The sequence below is a fragment of the Anoplophora glabripennis genome, unplaced genomic scaffold, assembly GCF_000390285.2.
Source record: "Anoplophora glabripennis isolate ALB-LARVAE unplaced genomic scaffold, Agla_2.0 scaffold1276, whole genome shotgun sequence".
Lineage (NCBI taxonomy): Eukaryota > Metazoa > Arthropoda > Insecta > Coleoptera > Cerambycidae > Anoplophora > Anoplophora glabripennis.
The window spans coordinates 20,007-36,647 of NW_019417386.1; the positions used below are offsets into that span (position 1 = coordinate 20,007).

Consider the following 16,641-nt stretch of genomic DNA (forward strand, 5'->3'; position numbering starts at 1 on the left):
TTTTTAAAAAAGCAGATATTTTGACGTGAGAATTTTCGATTGAAAATTAGGGTGCTTTTTCGATATTAAGTAAAAATAAGGTGAAAAAATAAATATTTCAAATCAAAAAAATTACAGCGTGTTTGGGACATAAATAGGTAAGTTTTCACCAAATTTCGTGAAAAAAAAATTTGTTTGTAAAAGATAAAAATAAAAAACCAAAAACTTGGTTATTTGAATTTTTCACATAAATTTTGAGGTTATGTGAAAAAAGTGTAAATACAAAAGTTGTAGATCTTTTTATTACCTACAACTTTGCCATTTAACTTTTTTCCATAAGACTTGTAGTTTTTCCGGAAATCAAGATAAACCGTTTTTTACCCTTAAAAACTCACCCCCTTCCCCTTCCCGACCTCAGATCGCCCGTAAATTATTTTTCTTTTCATTTCTGTTATATTCTCTGCCTTTTCCAATGGGTTTTATCCTACTATAATTTTTTTTCATTTTTTACTATTTTTGAAGGCTTAAGCACTGGTCTATGACACTCTTACATAAAGTAGGAGGTATGTTTTTTTTCCAACATTTAGTGACCATTTGTCTTAAATTAGTTAAAATATCTGATTTTCTTTAGGATATTGACCATAAAATTTTCTTCTTAATTTGCACATCTTTTATCTCGAAAAGTGGTTTGAAAGAAATTTCCTTCTCAAAATCGCATAAAGTTAAAGCAAAAATGAATCTGTTACTTGCACTTTGTTTCTTTGAAATCGGCCACCTTGTAAATGGTTCTTTGAAGATTTTTATTGAAACAGAAAGTATCTGGGATAGTAAAAAGTTACCTTTTATGTACATACAATGAAAGCGACCTCTAATGATAATTATTTAGAAAATTTTTTTGTGGGCTAAATTATATAATAATTTAGATTTCCGAAAGTCAGTATTTGCCATTGCATTTAGTTTTCTAATGAACATAAAAAACTCAACATAAAAACAAATAATTTCTCTCTAAGTATTTTCAGAATGAAGAGAAAATCTGATCAGTAAGTTCCTGTTCCGAATGGTACATACTAATGTCTGCCTACTAATTTTATTCACGTTAGATGTAAACCGTAACCTACATAGCAATGTGGCCATATCGTAACCGTAAAGATCCGTTAAACATTTTCACTCTTCATTTATTAATGGGTGGTAGAAAAGTAATCTTAAATGCGACGAATTTAAACATTTGTTGTTTATTTTGAATAATACTTGAGGTATATTTTAAAAATATTAATTTAAATTGATTAATCCGTTATTTTCCCAACATCTGTCAATGATAGAGTTTAAAATATACAATGACTTGCATGCACAATATGTACACATATTTAAGTAAAAATTTAATTCCAAATATCATGACTGGTCAGTGGTCTAGATCAAAAGAAAATCAAATGTAAATTGTTTCTAATACTACTACTATAGACGAAGAGGTTTGGACATTCAATAATTTTAACTTAATTTACTTACTAATATAATAAATACCAACTGTTTACGTTTACATTAAACTAAAAAATGTTTACGCTATCATTGTATAGAGCAGTCGTTGCTAGCATAACAGACGGTCTATATTTATAATTATATTATAATAAATATTCAGAAGGATACTGTAATTATGTTTATATTGTATACTTCAGACTACAGGCTCGAGATGTTTTAACAATCCTGAGAGGGTTTCTTGTATTTTCCGAGAAGATAAATAAAAGTAGTTAGATATTTTTTGCTCGAGAAAACAAATTTATGGTGAAAACTATACCTGGATATACCTACCTACACTTATTCTTTTAAGTGATACAGGATGTTTTTCATTGATAGTGTTTTTTTCTGTCAAATGACTTTCAAATTTTTGCATTTTTAAATTTTTTATTTTCATAAAATTCAATGGCATACGCGATATTTCTCTTCTGGTTTTCGGGTACAACACAACCTTACATTTTTTAAACAAGAGACATATATTTTACGATTCCTCAGATATGCGTATAGTGTTCTTTCAAATAATGAATCATATAAGATACTTATTTTAAACCTCGTTTCACTTGAGACTTACAATAAATAATTTCAATAATTTCAGTGTCAGCCATTATATTTGGAACGCATAATAATTTGTTTTTGAATATGAATTTTTTTGCTATGTGGCTGAATGATATTTGTTTGGCATTTAATTTGCAATTTCTTCTTTTACGTTCATTTATTTCCATTATTAATGCCCTAGGACGCTGCTGTAGATATTCATAATATCCTTAGGCCCAGGCGAGTAGCTAGGGGAGGCAGAAGTGGGTACGGCCCCCCTTAGAGAACCCGGTGCCTACACCCAGAAAAAAACGATCCAATAATAGGCCCACATCAAGCGAAAATCCTACCTAGGCCTATGTTTAGGCCATAATTAATGTAATTCAGAATAGGATTATTATTACAAAATAACAGACTATTAGAACATTTATAGGATAAATTCTTATATTACATCATTCTCAAGCAGTGAAACTTGAATTATTTGTTTATAAGCTGATCTCAATGCAAAATATAAAAGGGTATCTATTTTATAATATTTATTTTTCTTAAATAGATAGGTCTGTAAAATTATTGGAAGTAGTTCTACAAACTGCTTTAAAGGCAGAAATATAGCAGACATGAAAAATTATAACAATTGTAAGAACTTCCTGAGTCTAGGTCCGTGAGAGAATCTTAAAATTTAGTTAAGTGTTACAAGTATCATCGTGTACTAAGAATACATGAAAGAATTTTTATGGTAACTACTTTAGCGTACAAGTGATTGTACAAACTTTGTCGTTAGCACTTTCTCTTAAAATAGGATTTTGTCAACATGGAACAAACTTATCACATAATTTGGTTTTTATAGTTCTATATATCCTCCTTGAAATAGATAACATAAAATGAATAAGTACAGGGAGTTCGAAAATACAGGGTGTCCCAGAATAACGTGTACAACGGAAGATCACAGATTCGTGGACTCAAAATAGGCAGATTTAGGCTAATTCACCTATAATCGAAATCGCTTCGTTTGGCCACTGGATGGCCTCAAAGTTCATGAAAATTTTTTGAATTTTGTAAATAACTCGAATACGTATTATTCGTTTTCGATTATTTTTGGGGTGTGGACTTTTGCTTTCAATCTACACATTTTGGTATTATACACAGTGTTTTTTAAAACTTACAACTCCTACAAAATTGATGTATGTTGATAATATCAATTCATACCTTTTCCTCTTTCGGGCAATAATGACAATTATTTTTCATTTGATAGGTGATACCATTAGTATTTGGGCCTCTTGTAGAATTTTGATTAAACGAGCGACTTGGGTACAAAAAGATTTTTTTCAAATCTCTACATGTCTTCCAAATCGTATCACCTATCAGATAAAAAATAGTTGTCATTATTGCCCGAAAGAGGAAAAAGTTATAAACGGATATTATAACCATACATCAATTTTGTAGGAGTTGCATGTTTTAGAAAACACTCTGTATAACACCAAAATGTGTAGATTGAAATTAAAAGTTCATACCCCAAAAATAATCAAATCGATTAATAGTATTCGAGTTATTTACAAAATTCAAAAAAATTTCACGAACTTTGAGGCCATCTAGCGGCCAAACGAAGTGATTTCAGATATAGGTGAATTAAGTACTCGCTATTTGAATTTTCCTATTCATCTAACATGTAAACCTACGTTTTTTAAATTTTCTCTATCAGCATTTCACGTTATTTTATGTTCCATAGGCGATAATTAGGGGAATCTTTGTTTTCTGAAAGTGCCCTTAATAGGATTTAAGTAGTTTAAATGGTCTCATTGGTAAAAAATAAAGTTAATTTTTATAAATTTTTGGCTAGCAAGTCTCAAGCTAGAACGGGGATTGTTTTGAAAATTTTACACCTGTCATTTTAAGCCAATTACATACTGTAATTTCGACAGTTGCCCATGGCAACCTTCAAATTTTTCGGAAATTTTTTTCCTCCTGCAAAAAAATTAATAAGTGGAAATTTTTTTGACAGCTATCTTATGGTTCAAAAATCAGTACCTATCCAGAATTTTGTTTTGTAATGATTTATTATATATAATTTATTTTAAAATAATAAATAGATAGAAATAATTATTTACCAAATATTTGTTCCGAGATTTCTCCTATTAACGCTAAATGTTTTTGAAATTCTGACTGAAACTCTTCTCTTCGCAACAGAGAGCAACGAGGAGCATAATTATTACCTTTATTTTTCATTTCCATCAGATGTCTGTGTTTCATAAAATATATGTAATAATTTGATGAAATTTTGTTCTGCTGAGCCCTGGTTTTACGTAAAAAAGATGGGATATCTTCCTCCAACATCTTTTGAATAGCTGCGAAAAGGTTTTCTTGATGCGGACTGATTCCAGTTTTTTTTAGCAAATATAGCAAATACTTTAAATTTTTATGGGACATAAGAATGTCCCCTATTTTGGTGCAAGAATTACATATTCTATAAGGTTTTAAATTAGTTTTTTGAATTGTAAACAATTAGAAACTAGAGAAAATGACTGTCAACGTGACGTATAGCGAAGACGATTTTGACATCACAAGCCTAAGCCTATACTTGATTGCAGTTATGATTTTTTAAGAATCATTGATATATTGCCATAGACATGGGTTTTCCACAAAAACTTACTTTCCTTCTATTTTAGTAATACTAAGTGAATTATACTGCAAACATAAATATCTGAATTCAAAAATTAAATGCCTTTTTTATTACTAAAGTGAATGTAATGTGCTATTTTTTATGTTTAATAAGGATCATTAATACACTGTCATAGACATCGCATTTCTACAAAAACTTACTTTCCTTCTATTTTAGTAATACTAAGTGAATTGTACTGCAAAGATAAATATTTGAATTTAAAAATTAAAAGCCTTTTTTATTACTAAAGTGCAAGGAATGTGTTTTTTTATGTTTTAATAAGAATCATTGGTAAACTGCCACAGACATCGCTTTTCTACAAAAACTTACTTTCCTTCTATTTTAGTAGTACTAAGTGAATTGTATTGCAAAGGTAAATATTTGAATTCAAAAATTAAATGTCTCATTTATTACTAAAGTGAAAGGAACGAGGTGTTTTTTATGTTTTATTAAGAACCATTAAAAATATGTCATGCACCACAAAACAATTTCTACCTGTCAAGCCAACTTTATTTTGGTGAAATAAGTTTCAAAATGAAACATGTCAAATTTTTAAAATAAATTTTGGTTGTAAAATTTTCTTACCGAAGCCCCCATGTCCTTGAATTAATGTCCGGAAATTTTTCAAGCACTAGTGAGATTATAAGTGAAAATATTCTAGAATTCTGCCATTATGTCGAATTTTCCGAGATACCTATATTCCATTTCAATAATAGGTATGCCTTGATACTACCTACATCTGTTTCATTAAAAACGTTATTAATGCGTTGTATGGTGCTGATCCTCACTGCAGGCCTATCAGAATGCCTATTACTATAAATATTTTATAGCCATTTGTCTTGAGGACAGAACATTATCGCCAACAAGACATACAATTTCAATTTTGTTACACTTAATTTTTCCAAACCTAAAGCGCGTCACTTTTTGACTTTACATTTTATTCATACAGCCCACTACTTCAATTTGATAGAACTGAGGCTGTGTCATGTTATAATATTTTAAATGTTTTCTAATAATGTCGTATTTAACTTTTTGTTTCGTGAGTTACTGGATGAACAGACATAAATCGGTAAGATCAGCACGATTGGCAATTTGATTGATTCCATTAATATGGCGTGGGCCCATTTTAAGGGACGCTTAATTCATTGGCGTACTCAGATAAAAAAAAAGGTAATATGTTTTTTTCAATTTATAACACAAAATATGATCTGTATGCCTTGGTTTTTGTATAAAAGGAATGACACTTGGTCTTAAAGTACACTTTTCTCCCCTCTACAGTTAAAAAAAATTGGTCAAAATCGCCCAGTAAATAAAAATTTGATGAGGGTGACCCGGTTTTAAATGGGCATACTGTATACCTATTAATCTGACAAAAAAATTTTGAAAATAGTTTCCAATCGTACGAAGGCGAATAGCCCATACTTTAAGGATGAAAATAAAACTAATTACATGAAGTTACTTTGGTACAGTTGTTTCCTCAAAAAGTATTCTTGTTTAAAAAAAATACTTTTCAGTTTTTTTTTAGATAACTCAGTCAGTCAGTTAAATATTTCAGAGATAGGCCGATTTTTGAGTTAGCCAAATTTAAGTATTTAAGTTAGAGTTTAATTTAGCGCGATTTTATTTTATTTACTTCACAAATCTATATACTATCGTTAAGGTTTAATTAAATTAGAACTACTCGCCCGTTCTTAATTGATGACTGCACTAAAATACTTAAAAATTTCAGTGTTTCAAAAAATATTTGCGGATTCTCAAAATATCTACCAATAAAAAAAATATGGTAAAAAATAAAACTGTTTTTATTTTTGAAGATATTATTAACAACTTCTGTGTTTTAAATTAAAAAAAAGTTGGTATTCAAATTCGGCCACTCGAGAAACTTCCCCACATCATATTTCATTTAAATGTCATAAAATGTCGACAAATCTTTTTTTAGTTTAAAGCTTCTAGGTTCAAACTTTTTGAATAAAATATGTTTTACGATATTTTTTATATAAATAAATGTGTATAATTTAGTGCCACCATAAGTCATTTCATAAAATGGCGTGATTTGTTTTAATTAATCTAAAAATGCATATAAATTCTACGGTCTAAAACGTATGGCACGAAATCGAAGACATAAAACGCTCTTTCGTGATCAAGAAACTTTAGTAATATAGCAAATCTGGTATCAATAACAAATATGTTCATACAATATCTAATAATAATAGTTGTTACCTGCTTTTCAGTAAAAAGTGAACAAATTAGTGGTTACAAAATAATTGATAAAATATTAGATCAATGTGCGTCCACAGATCAAATGATTAAGTGTTTAAAAATCCAAGCTTTTAAAATAACTAACCGCGCTATGTTGTCCAAAAATTTGAATATAATCCATGGAGTAAGTTTAACACAGAATAATCGCTATGCTAAAAACATACAATTTAGTATTAACGATACGGAACTAGATAATCTTGGATCTGAACAATTGGATAACTTATTAACAGATACTTCTTCCAGGTAAAGATGTGTGTTTCATTACGTGTATTGAATTTTTGCAAGTAGGTATGTACCTACCTTATTTCTGTATATTTCCCTTAGAAATTGAGATAAAAATGTATATACAGTGTAGGGTAGAGGAAAAATTTAAATACAAATTTTTATTTTAATAGTAAAATTAAATATCTATAAAGTGTACCTAATGTACACAAAAACTAAATATACTTTGTTTAATAGCTTTGTGTAAGTTCACTAAAAAAGTATACTCTAATACTTTCCAGAAATACATTTACAAACACTGTAAAATGATTACTCATACCTTTATCTATTAAACAAAAACATTATGATTAAATTTATAGGTATGTACATACTTTTTAGCATAGTCTTGGCGGTTCGGTTATTAGCAATCAAAAAGCTTACAGTATAATGAGTTGACGCTTGCTTTGTGAACCTATAGGGTACATATATATCTTTTATAGTGATTATAGTGATTGCTGTCAACGATCACCTTGGTAATAAATAATAAACAAAACAATAAGTAGGCACGTACTAAAATATAATTTTTTGGGAACAGATTTAACTAATTCATCGAAAATAGCAAAATAATTATCAAATTGTTCCTAAAAACTTTCATACAATATTGTTTGATAACAACATAGCCCCACAAAAGTAGTACAGTACTTAGATCTTATATATTTTTTGATCTTGAATGCAGTCCAAAATCTGGTTTACTAGGTTTTTTTTTAGTAAAACGCTAAAATATCCCCCAAAATAGGGTGAAATAGTGAGGATAATGTAAAGCTTTATATTGAAAAGTAACAATTTCTAAATATTTTCAGAAAACACTTTAAAATAATCATTTAAATTTTTGAAAGAAATATATGCAAAATAAATCTACACCCTAAATGTGACAAAGTAATTTCAAGAATATGTAGAGAATCTGCTGCATTTTTTCCATAAATAACAAACAAATTGAAATAATCCTCATAAGTATAATTTAAACGATCCGCAGACATATTTACTTAAATTTTCAGCGAAAACTATTACAGACATAACAATAATTTGCCAACTATCTTGCCAATGTCAAGTTATTTTAATTGTTTTGGAGTGTTTCTGGTTATGGCCAATTTGACAACGGGTCTGATAGGAGAAATAGTATCCAAAAAATAGAAAATTGCAAATATCTCTAAAAATAGTAACGGCAACCCTAACAATGCTTATATGGCTTGAAAGGAAGTTTCATTCTGAATACGACAGAGGAAAAAATACAGGGTATTCCATTTAAGTTAACAAAGTTATAGCTGTTTGAAATTATCAAAATGTAACAGCAAAAATGAAACACCTAGTATTAAATGTTTTAATTCGTTGGTACACCATAATTTAGCGTTACCTATGCCCTTCACAGGTACCAAAAATCCACTTCATATCACGCTCCTGAAAAGAGTTACTAGTATCTTCGAAGATCCTTGCATCTGTCAAATTTTTCCATTAAAAATTAATATTTCAAAATCTATAACTCCTAGGTATAGGGAATATTTAAGAAAATGACCCTCAAATTTCACGTAGAATTCTAAAATGCATTAATATATAGGGTGTCCCAATAACGAAGTTGTAGTCGACTTCCGGCATAACCGGAAGTGCTGGAGAGTTCTAGATATTTTAGTTGTGTTCGCCCCAGTGACATTGCCATGTTGCCATATTTTCAAATTTTTCGGAGTAGTACTTTCCTAGATATCGATCGACGCAGTTCCCGGTGGGACACCCTGTATATTATATACATTACGATGTCTGCAGATAGTTCAAAAAACTTACATTCACACCGAAAAACGCTGCAAGCTATAACTTCGGTATTTTTGGTACGTTTTTAAAAAAATTGGTGTTATTTGCTCCAAACTAACACTTAATATAATTCTTTTTTTCAGGACAGGATTTATATTTGTTAAACTCGAGATAAAACCACATTTGGTTATAAGTTTCTTAAATCCATTAAGCATTATTTAATATCTATCAGATAAATCACATTTTAATTGACATTATTATATCGAATCTATATCGAAATGTAATCCATAGTAGGACTGCTTTTCTCACTTCACTACTTTGCCAGTTTTCTTATCTTCAAAACTCAAAAAATTAGATTTATACACAGGCAAACTAAATTTTATTTGAATTGTACAGAGCGTTCGCGGAAGTTAGGTGGGAAAACCTAAAATATTTCTCTCTTTAACGATTAAACGGATCAACTTTGGATAGTGAAGCTTATTAAAATCGTTTTATTTTGACACCAATAATCTACAGTGGCACATGTAAAGTAATATTGGGACATTCTCGACATTAAGTAGGTAACTTATTGAATTATATTATCCTAATTTCATTGTTTCTAACATGGTTATGTTCTTGCTATGTTGAATACATAGTTGTTTTTTCTAAATATCTCTGAAACGAATTCAGTAATTTGAATGAAATTTGCTTAAAAAATACGTTTTCAATATTGGACGGCTTCAATGCATACGTCTGTGATCTTTTTGCTTTTTTATTAGTGCAATTATTACCTAATGTGTTAAAAACGTAATAAAAGTTACCTCTTTATACTTTTTCATTGTACTTTTGTTATTTACTATTTAAACTAACTAGAAACGGCAAAAAAAGCCATTATCGCCATTTGTAGCATTTAACCATCTCCACATTGTGGGCTATTACATATTTTTTATGAACTTGTTTGAGTACCAACCCATGTAGTATTATTTTAAGTACGTTTCACAACCCAAATTTAAATAATATCAGGACACACTTTTTAGATGTTTATGGAAAATTGAAAAAAATAAAATTTTTTGTAACTTGCTGTATCTCAGAAACGAAGTAAAAGGGAACTCCTGTTGAAAGAGAATTTTTGTCTTATTTTTGGTCGCCAGCGACGGTACGTGAAACATCCTGTATAGTATAAAATTTAAATGCAAATCGCAGTACCGTGAATCATGGCACAGATGAAATGTATTATTGCAGGAAAACTAGCAACTATGTAAAAATCGTTTTAAAATTAAGTCGCTCCTAACTTCCATTAATGTCAGTGAGTGCGAGAGAAACGGAAAACCCTCTCATAGGCGGGTTGTATATCTTGAATATAAGAATATGCATCCGTTCCAGTGTGTATATACAGGGTGCTAGAAGTATGACTGCCATAACTTCAGTATGAGATAGAGAAATGAACAAGAAAGTTGTATATTATAGGGGTGTAAGATTAACAGTTTTCAAAATACAGCGAGTATTAATATTGGGGAGTTTCATCACAACGTGACAACAGCGCTATACAGCTGATACACACCACGTGTGCACGCGGCAGACTTGTCCTACGGAAAAAATGTAAACAATTATTATCGTGAAACTGTAAATTTCAAAACAATTGTTTTCCAGTTTTTAAATAAATAAAATAAAACGTATCGATTTTGTAGTACGAAAATAGTGTTGTGCCTAAACTTTAAGCTCGAATCTTAGTAATTATGAATCTCTTAAAACAGAGACTTAACTTTTAATCAAATTATGAATTTGAAAAATATGTAATTAAAGTACCCAAAGATTCACGTCTTCCAAATATTATTATTATTAAAAATAATTTAGGGACTTACCAAAAAGCAAAATTCAGTAATTTTTAAACGCACAGGTACAACACAAACTACAATATATGCTCAAAATGTCTACCACCATTTTCGATGCACGTACGACATCTTCGAATCCAATTTTCGCGAACTCGCTGAACACCTCGTATCTCGTACCTAGTGGTACGCAAAAAACATTCCACGGTCCAATTCCAGATACCAACACCAACTGAATTGTGTATTGCTCGACAACTTAGGACCTCGTGTTAATTGCCGCGCCGTTGTCACATTGCTCGATATGAACTTTATCTAATTTTAAATTTATTACAATGCTAATTATTTTTTAGAATCAAGTATAAAGAAGTTCAAAAAAGTCATACACATTGTATTTTATGGTATTCTATGCACGCAATTATCTCAATATTCCTTAATTAATCGAATTTTTGTACATCAAGTTGGAGATTTTGATAAATTTTGTCTCGTAAATTATTGAGTTTAGGACCCATCTCATATTAGGTTTTTTGTTTATTTTAATGTATTCTATCGTCTGTTAAAATTAAGGCAGAGAAACTTCTAACAACCTGTAGTTCATTGTTTAGAAGTTATTAAAAAATGTAACCTCTTTATTAAGCGTTTTCGGATTGCAGGCTGCAGGGAACTTTTTGCTTAAACATTGACTACATTTTCCATCTTCTGTTTCAGTTTGGTCCATATCTTACATTAGAAATATTCTGTATATTAATTTAAGTGTGTAAATTAATATTTTTTGATAAGGAAATTTAAACAAATCTTAATTTGATAAAAACAATTTGTAAGTGTACATTTACTTTTTAGATTCTTTGAAACCCACAAATTAGATGTAAACATTCCCAGACTGCTAGAAGAAGGTAGAAAAAAGAATAAAGGAGAAGGAAATGGGGCATTGTATTGGGCACTCGCTATTAAAGGCAGCTTCCTTGCAATGGCATATAAAGGCATCGCTGTCATGGCTGGTCTTGCCTTAATTATGGGGAAAATGGCTCTGCTTTTGAGTGCCATTCTTGGCTTGAAGAAACTGATAAATAGTGGACACGAATCGACTACATTTGAAATCATTAAACAGCCAAAATACACAGAACAACACACGCATTCAACTTCTTATGAAGATGATGGCCATCATCACAGGTCTTATTCCGATATACATACTTACCCTTCGAAGCGAATTTATAAAACCTATATTTAAGATTAATGAAACTGAACTTATTTTGTAATTATTATTATTTATTAATAAAATGGTCAAATACATAAAATATATTCAATAATTTAAAACATGAAATTATACAGTGATTCAGAACTTATCAAAAAATAAATAACATGTGGTTTTAATTAATAAAATAATTTGGCATACCTAACGTTACAACAACTGTTGAAAATTTATCCACCGACGTGTAAACATTTGGGCACGTCTTTCCAGTTTCTACGAACGAACACAAATGTTGTCTTGCATCACCATAAATTAAACCGATCAATTAACTGCGAGTTGATATACTCGTAAGCCATATTTGATAATTGAAAAACTAATGTAAACACTATCACAAAAACGTTAATAATACTAAAATCGGATTTGAGTACTCGCAATCGCCTGGGGCTACGTGAAATGTTGAAAATGCTACCATAATTTTTTTCTCGGAAATTATAAGGATTTTACAAAAACTATTTTTATGAAGTTCACTCTATTTTTCATGACGCAATGGACCAATGTTTGAGATGATACTGTGTAAAAGTCGGTAGCATAGTTACGTTACGACGTCACAAATATGGCTGTCGGGCGAAAATCGTAGCATACCATTCTAAGGTCAGGTTTACTTGTAAGGAGTAAAAGTATCATAGAAATGTCAATCCAACATAAAGCAAGGATCAATGTTTGGGATACTTTGTAAAATTCAGTAGCTTAGTGACGTTATGACGTCACAAACATGGTCGCTGGCCAAATTACGTTTAGGTGTATTTGCAAAAATTATAATAATACAATATTATATTATTAAAATAATATAATACAATAATCAATTTGTACAATACTAATATCAGTCTTGATATTCCAATTTGCCTATATTTAATTTTTTCCCTTTTTTTTTCATAAGTGGATTCCGAAGCAGACTTTTCACCATTGCCTAAAACAGTAAAAATAACAGGTACAACCGATTAATGTATCATTCACTGCACCAGCGACAATAGCAGTTTGGTGACTCTATCATCTACCGAGTCACGGAAAACTCTCTTGAACGCAGCGACAATAAGGAAACACAAAAGAAAATGGAAAGTCAGTTAGAAGAATTTTCTGCATTAAAGTACCACCGTCAATGTCCAAGCATGCATGAAATCTAAACTCGCTAGTATTACGGCTAAGCAGCACGCAACATTACCAGATGAACCATCGGTATCTTCCAAAATGCGGTTGTGTAAGGACTCATTACACCAAAGTACGTCAGGACCAATTATACCATTCATCTGCATTTTTTGTGAGAAGTAACAGAAGTACAAGCCAGGAAGGAACTAGTGCAATGTGTGGAATTGAGATCCAGTGGCACGATCAAAGCCTCTGCTATATCAAAAAATGACAGCAGAATTCTTGGGTCAGCTGAGACTATATGTTTCGTCTTAGCAGAAGCGAATTACCACTTTTAATGCTACTGGAAGTGGTACAGTGACGGTGGTACTTTAATGTAGAAAATTCTTCTCCGGTAACTGACTTTGCAATTTCCAGCAATCTTTTGTGTTTCCTTATTGTCGCTGCGTTTAAGAGAGTTTTCCATGATTTGGTAGATGATAGAGTCACCAAACTGCTGTTGTCGCTGGTACAGTGAATGTTCATTGGTTTGATCTGTTATTTTTACTTTGTTAGGCAATGGTGAAAAGTCTGCTTCGGAATCCATATATAAAAAAAAAGAAAAAATTAAATATAGGCAAATTGAAAACAATTTAACAAGACTGGTATTAGTATTGTACAAATTGATTATTATATTATATCATTATTATTAGGGTTTGCAATCCCGCATTCCGCGTTACAGCATTCCAGTAATTTCCCGCATGTCAATGAGACCTGCGGAATTCCCGCATTTGCGCGGAAATTCCCGCGCGGGAAATTTTTGAATAGAATACGTCCGTTTAGCGACATTGCGCGTGGCGCGCCCGAGCGCCCCGTTTGGTTTGCGTGCGCATCCCGTTCCTCTGTGATAGCATCGATCAATCGAGCGAAGGAAAGGATTAAAATCGGCAAATCTTTGCATCATTCAAACAAATGCCTTGATTCGTTTGTTTATTTTCCAGAAAAAAAGTGTTTACAAAGTGAAATTTTATATGTAACTAAGAGTTTTGTCTTCTTGTATGTTACTTTAATTATACTATACTGCCCTACTTCGGAAAAAGATCGTGAATGCAGTTTTGTGACAAATTGAGATAATTACATTTTCGAGATCTATATCGCATTATACATCCTATCTATAAATATCAAAAATATCGTTATTGTTTCTTTAAATTTAAAAATTTGTACATTTTAAATTTCAAATATTGTGTCACTGTTTCATTAAGAGGTACATAGTATAAACGCCGCATGTGACCACATACAGGTTTCTTCTGTAGCAGAAGCGTTGAAATACGATGTTTTTAACACATTAAATTCGTATGTGTTTACATGCGTTGATTTAAATTAAACAACAATTAAGTATTATTTGCAACACAATATATTAAAAATTGTAAAATACCCTGCAAAAACATCCAAAATATCATGTATAGGATGTACATGTTCTGGTTCTTCTATTAATTTCTGTTGAAAATGTAGCACATACTGCACATACGGCATTTTTACCTAGAAAATCTTAAATTTATTAAGACAAAACAACTTTTTCGACGGTGTTTTATTGAAATTGCAATGTTTTCTAATATTCTTCAAATACATTAAAAAATATTTGTTTTTCATTTGCCATTACTGAAAAAATCAAGTTATTGAATGACAGCCAAATGAAGTATGCCTAATATCTCTTAGCAATTTTCTCGAAACTGTCATATTCCGAAGTAGGGCAGTATATTAGCGATGTATCTAGCAAATATTTTTTTAGAAATTGTTACTATGATTAAATTACTAACCTATCCTAGATGTTTATTAATTTAACAGCAACAAATACGTTAATTAACTAGAGACATAATAATATATATGTAAAAATAACAAAAGTAATATATTATTGATGATTGTATATAATGCTTATCTGTTGATTTTTAAATACCAAGAATTATTTATATTTCATTTGATTAAATATAAACATTCCACAATAATAGCATTATTATTTTCACATATAAATATATTTTTAAATCTCTCGCGGGAATTACAGCGGGATCCCGCTGTAAAGGTGAATTTACCGCAAATTTCCAGCTGGCAAAAAAGACTGCGGGACTGCAAACCCTATTTGTTTGTATTTTCTTAAATTGTTGTTTTTATGATTGTGTGTTTCTTTGACTTGCTACCATAATATGTTATGTTATGTTATGTATACCAATAAATATTCTATTCTATTCTATTCTATTCTATTCTATTCTATTCTATTCTATTCTATTCTATTCTATTCTATTCTATTCTATTCTATTCTATTCTATTCTATTCTATTCTATTCTATTCTATTCTATTCTATTCTATTCTATTCTATTCTATTCTATTCTATTCTATTCTATTCTATTCTATTCTATTCTATTCTATTCTATTCTATTCTATTCTATTCTATTCTATTCTATTCTATTCTATTCTATTCTATTCTATTCTATTCTATTCTATTCTATTCTATTCTATTCTATTCTATTCTATTCTATTCTATTCTATTCTATTCTATTCTATTCTATTCTATTCTATTCTATTCTATTCTATTCTATTCTATTCTATTCTATTCTATTCTATTCTATTCTATTCTATTCTATTCTATTCTATTCTATTCTATTCTATTCTATTCTATTCTATTCTATTCTATTCTATTCTATTCTATTCTATTCTATTCTATTCTATTCTATTCTATTCTATTCTATTCTATTCTATTCTATTCTATTCTATTCTATTCTATTCTATTCTATTCTATTCTATTCTATTCTATTCTATTCTATTCTATTCTATTCTATTCTATTCTATTCTATTCTATTCTATTCTATTCTATTCTATTCTATTCTATTCTATTCTATTCTATTCTATTCTATTCTATTCTATTCTATTCTATTCTATTCTATTCTATTCTATTCTATTCTATTCTATTCTATTCTATTCTATTCTATTCTATTCTATTCTATTCTATTCTATTCTATTCTATTCTATTCTATTCTATTCTATTCTATTCTATTCTATTCTATTCTATTCTATTCTATTCTATTCTATTCTATTCTATTCTATTCTATTCTATTCTATTCTATTCTATTCTATTCTATTCTATTCTATTCTATTCTATTCTATTCTATTCTATTCTATTCTATTCTATTCTATTCTATTCTATTCTATTCTATTCTATTCTATTCTATTCTATTCTATTCTATTCTATTCTATTCTATTCTATTCTATTCTATTCTATTCTATTCTATTCTATTCTATTCTATTCTATTCTATTCTATTCTATTCTATTCTATTCTATTCTATTCTATTCTATTCTATTCTATTCTATTCTATTCTATTCTATTCTATTCTATTCTATTCTATTCTATTCTATTCTATTCTATTCTATTCTATTCTATTCTATTCTATTCTATTCTATTCTATTCTATTCTATTCTATTCTATTCTATTCTATTCTATTCTATTCTATTCTATTCTATTCTATTCTATTCTATTCTATTCTATTCTATTCTATTCTATTCTATTCTATTCTATTCTATTCTATTCTATTCTATT

The 16,641-nt window shown here is 29.6% G+C and overlaps 1 protein-coding gene across 1 annotated transcript; it reads left to right on the forward strand.

The window, feature by feature from the left end:
• Positions 1 to 6,980: 6,980 nt before the first annotated feature.
• LOC108916093 lies at positions 6,981 to 11,971 on the forward strand. Its single transcript, XM_018722293.1, has 2 exons — positions 6,981 to 7,180; positions 11,584 to 11,971. The coding sequence occupies exons 1-2, from the start codon at positions 6,981 to 6,983 to the stop codon at positions 11,969 to 11,971; spliced, it is 588 nt and encodes a 195-aa protein (XP_018577809.1).
• Positions 11,972 to 16,641: the final 4,670 nt, after the last annotated feature.

Bases quoted from the DNA above. Each gene is read 5' to 3' on its own strand.
- LOC108916093 (XM_018722293.1), top strand. From the start codon at position 6,981: ATGATTAAGTGTTTAAAAATCCAAGCTTTTAAAATAACTAACCGCGCT. The intron at 7,181-11,583 runs GTAAAGATGTGT...TTTACTTTTTAG, and splicing joins TTAACAGATACTTCTTCCAG to ATTCTTTGAAACCCACAAAT.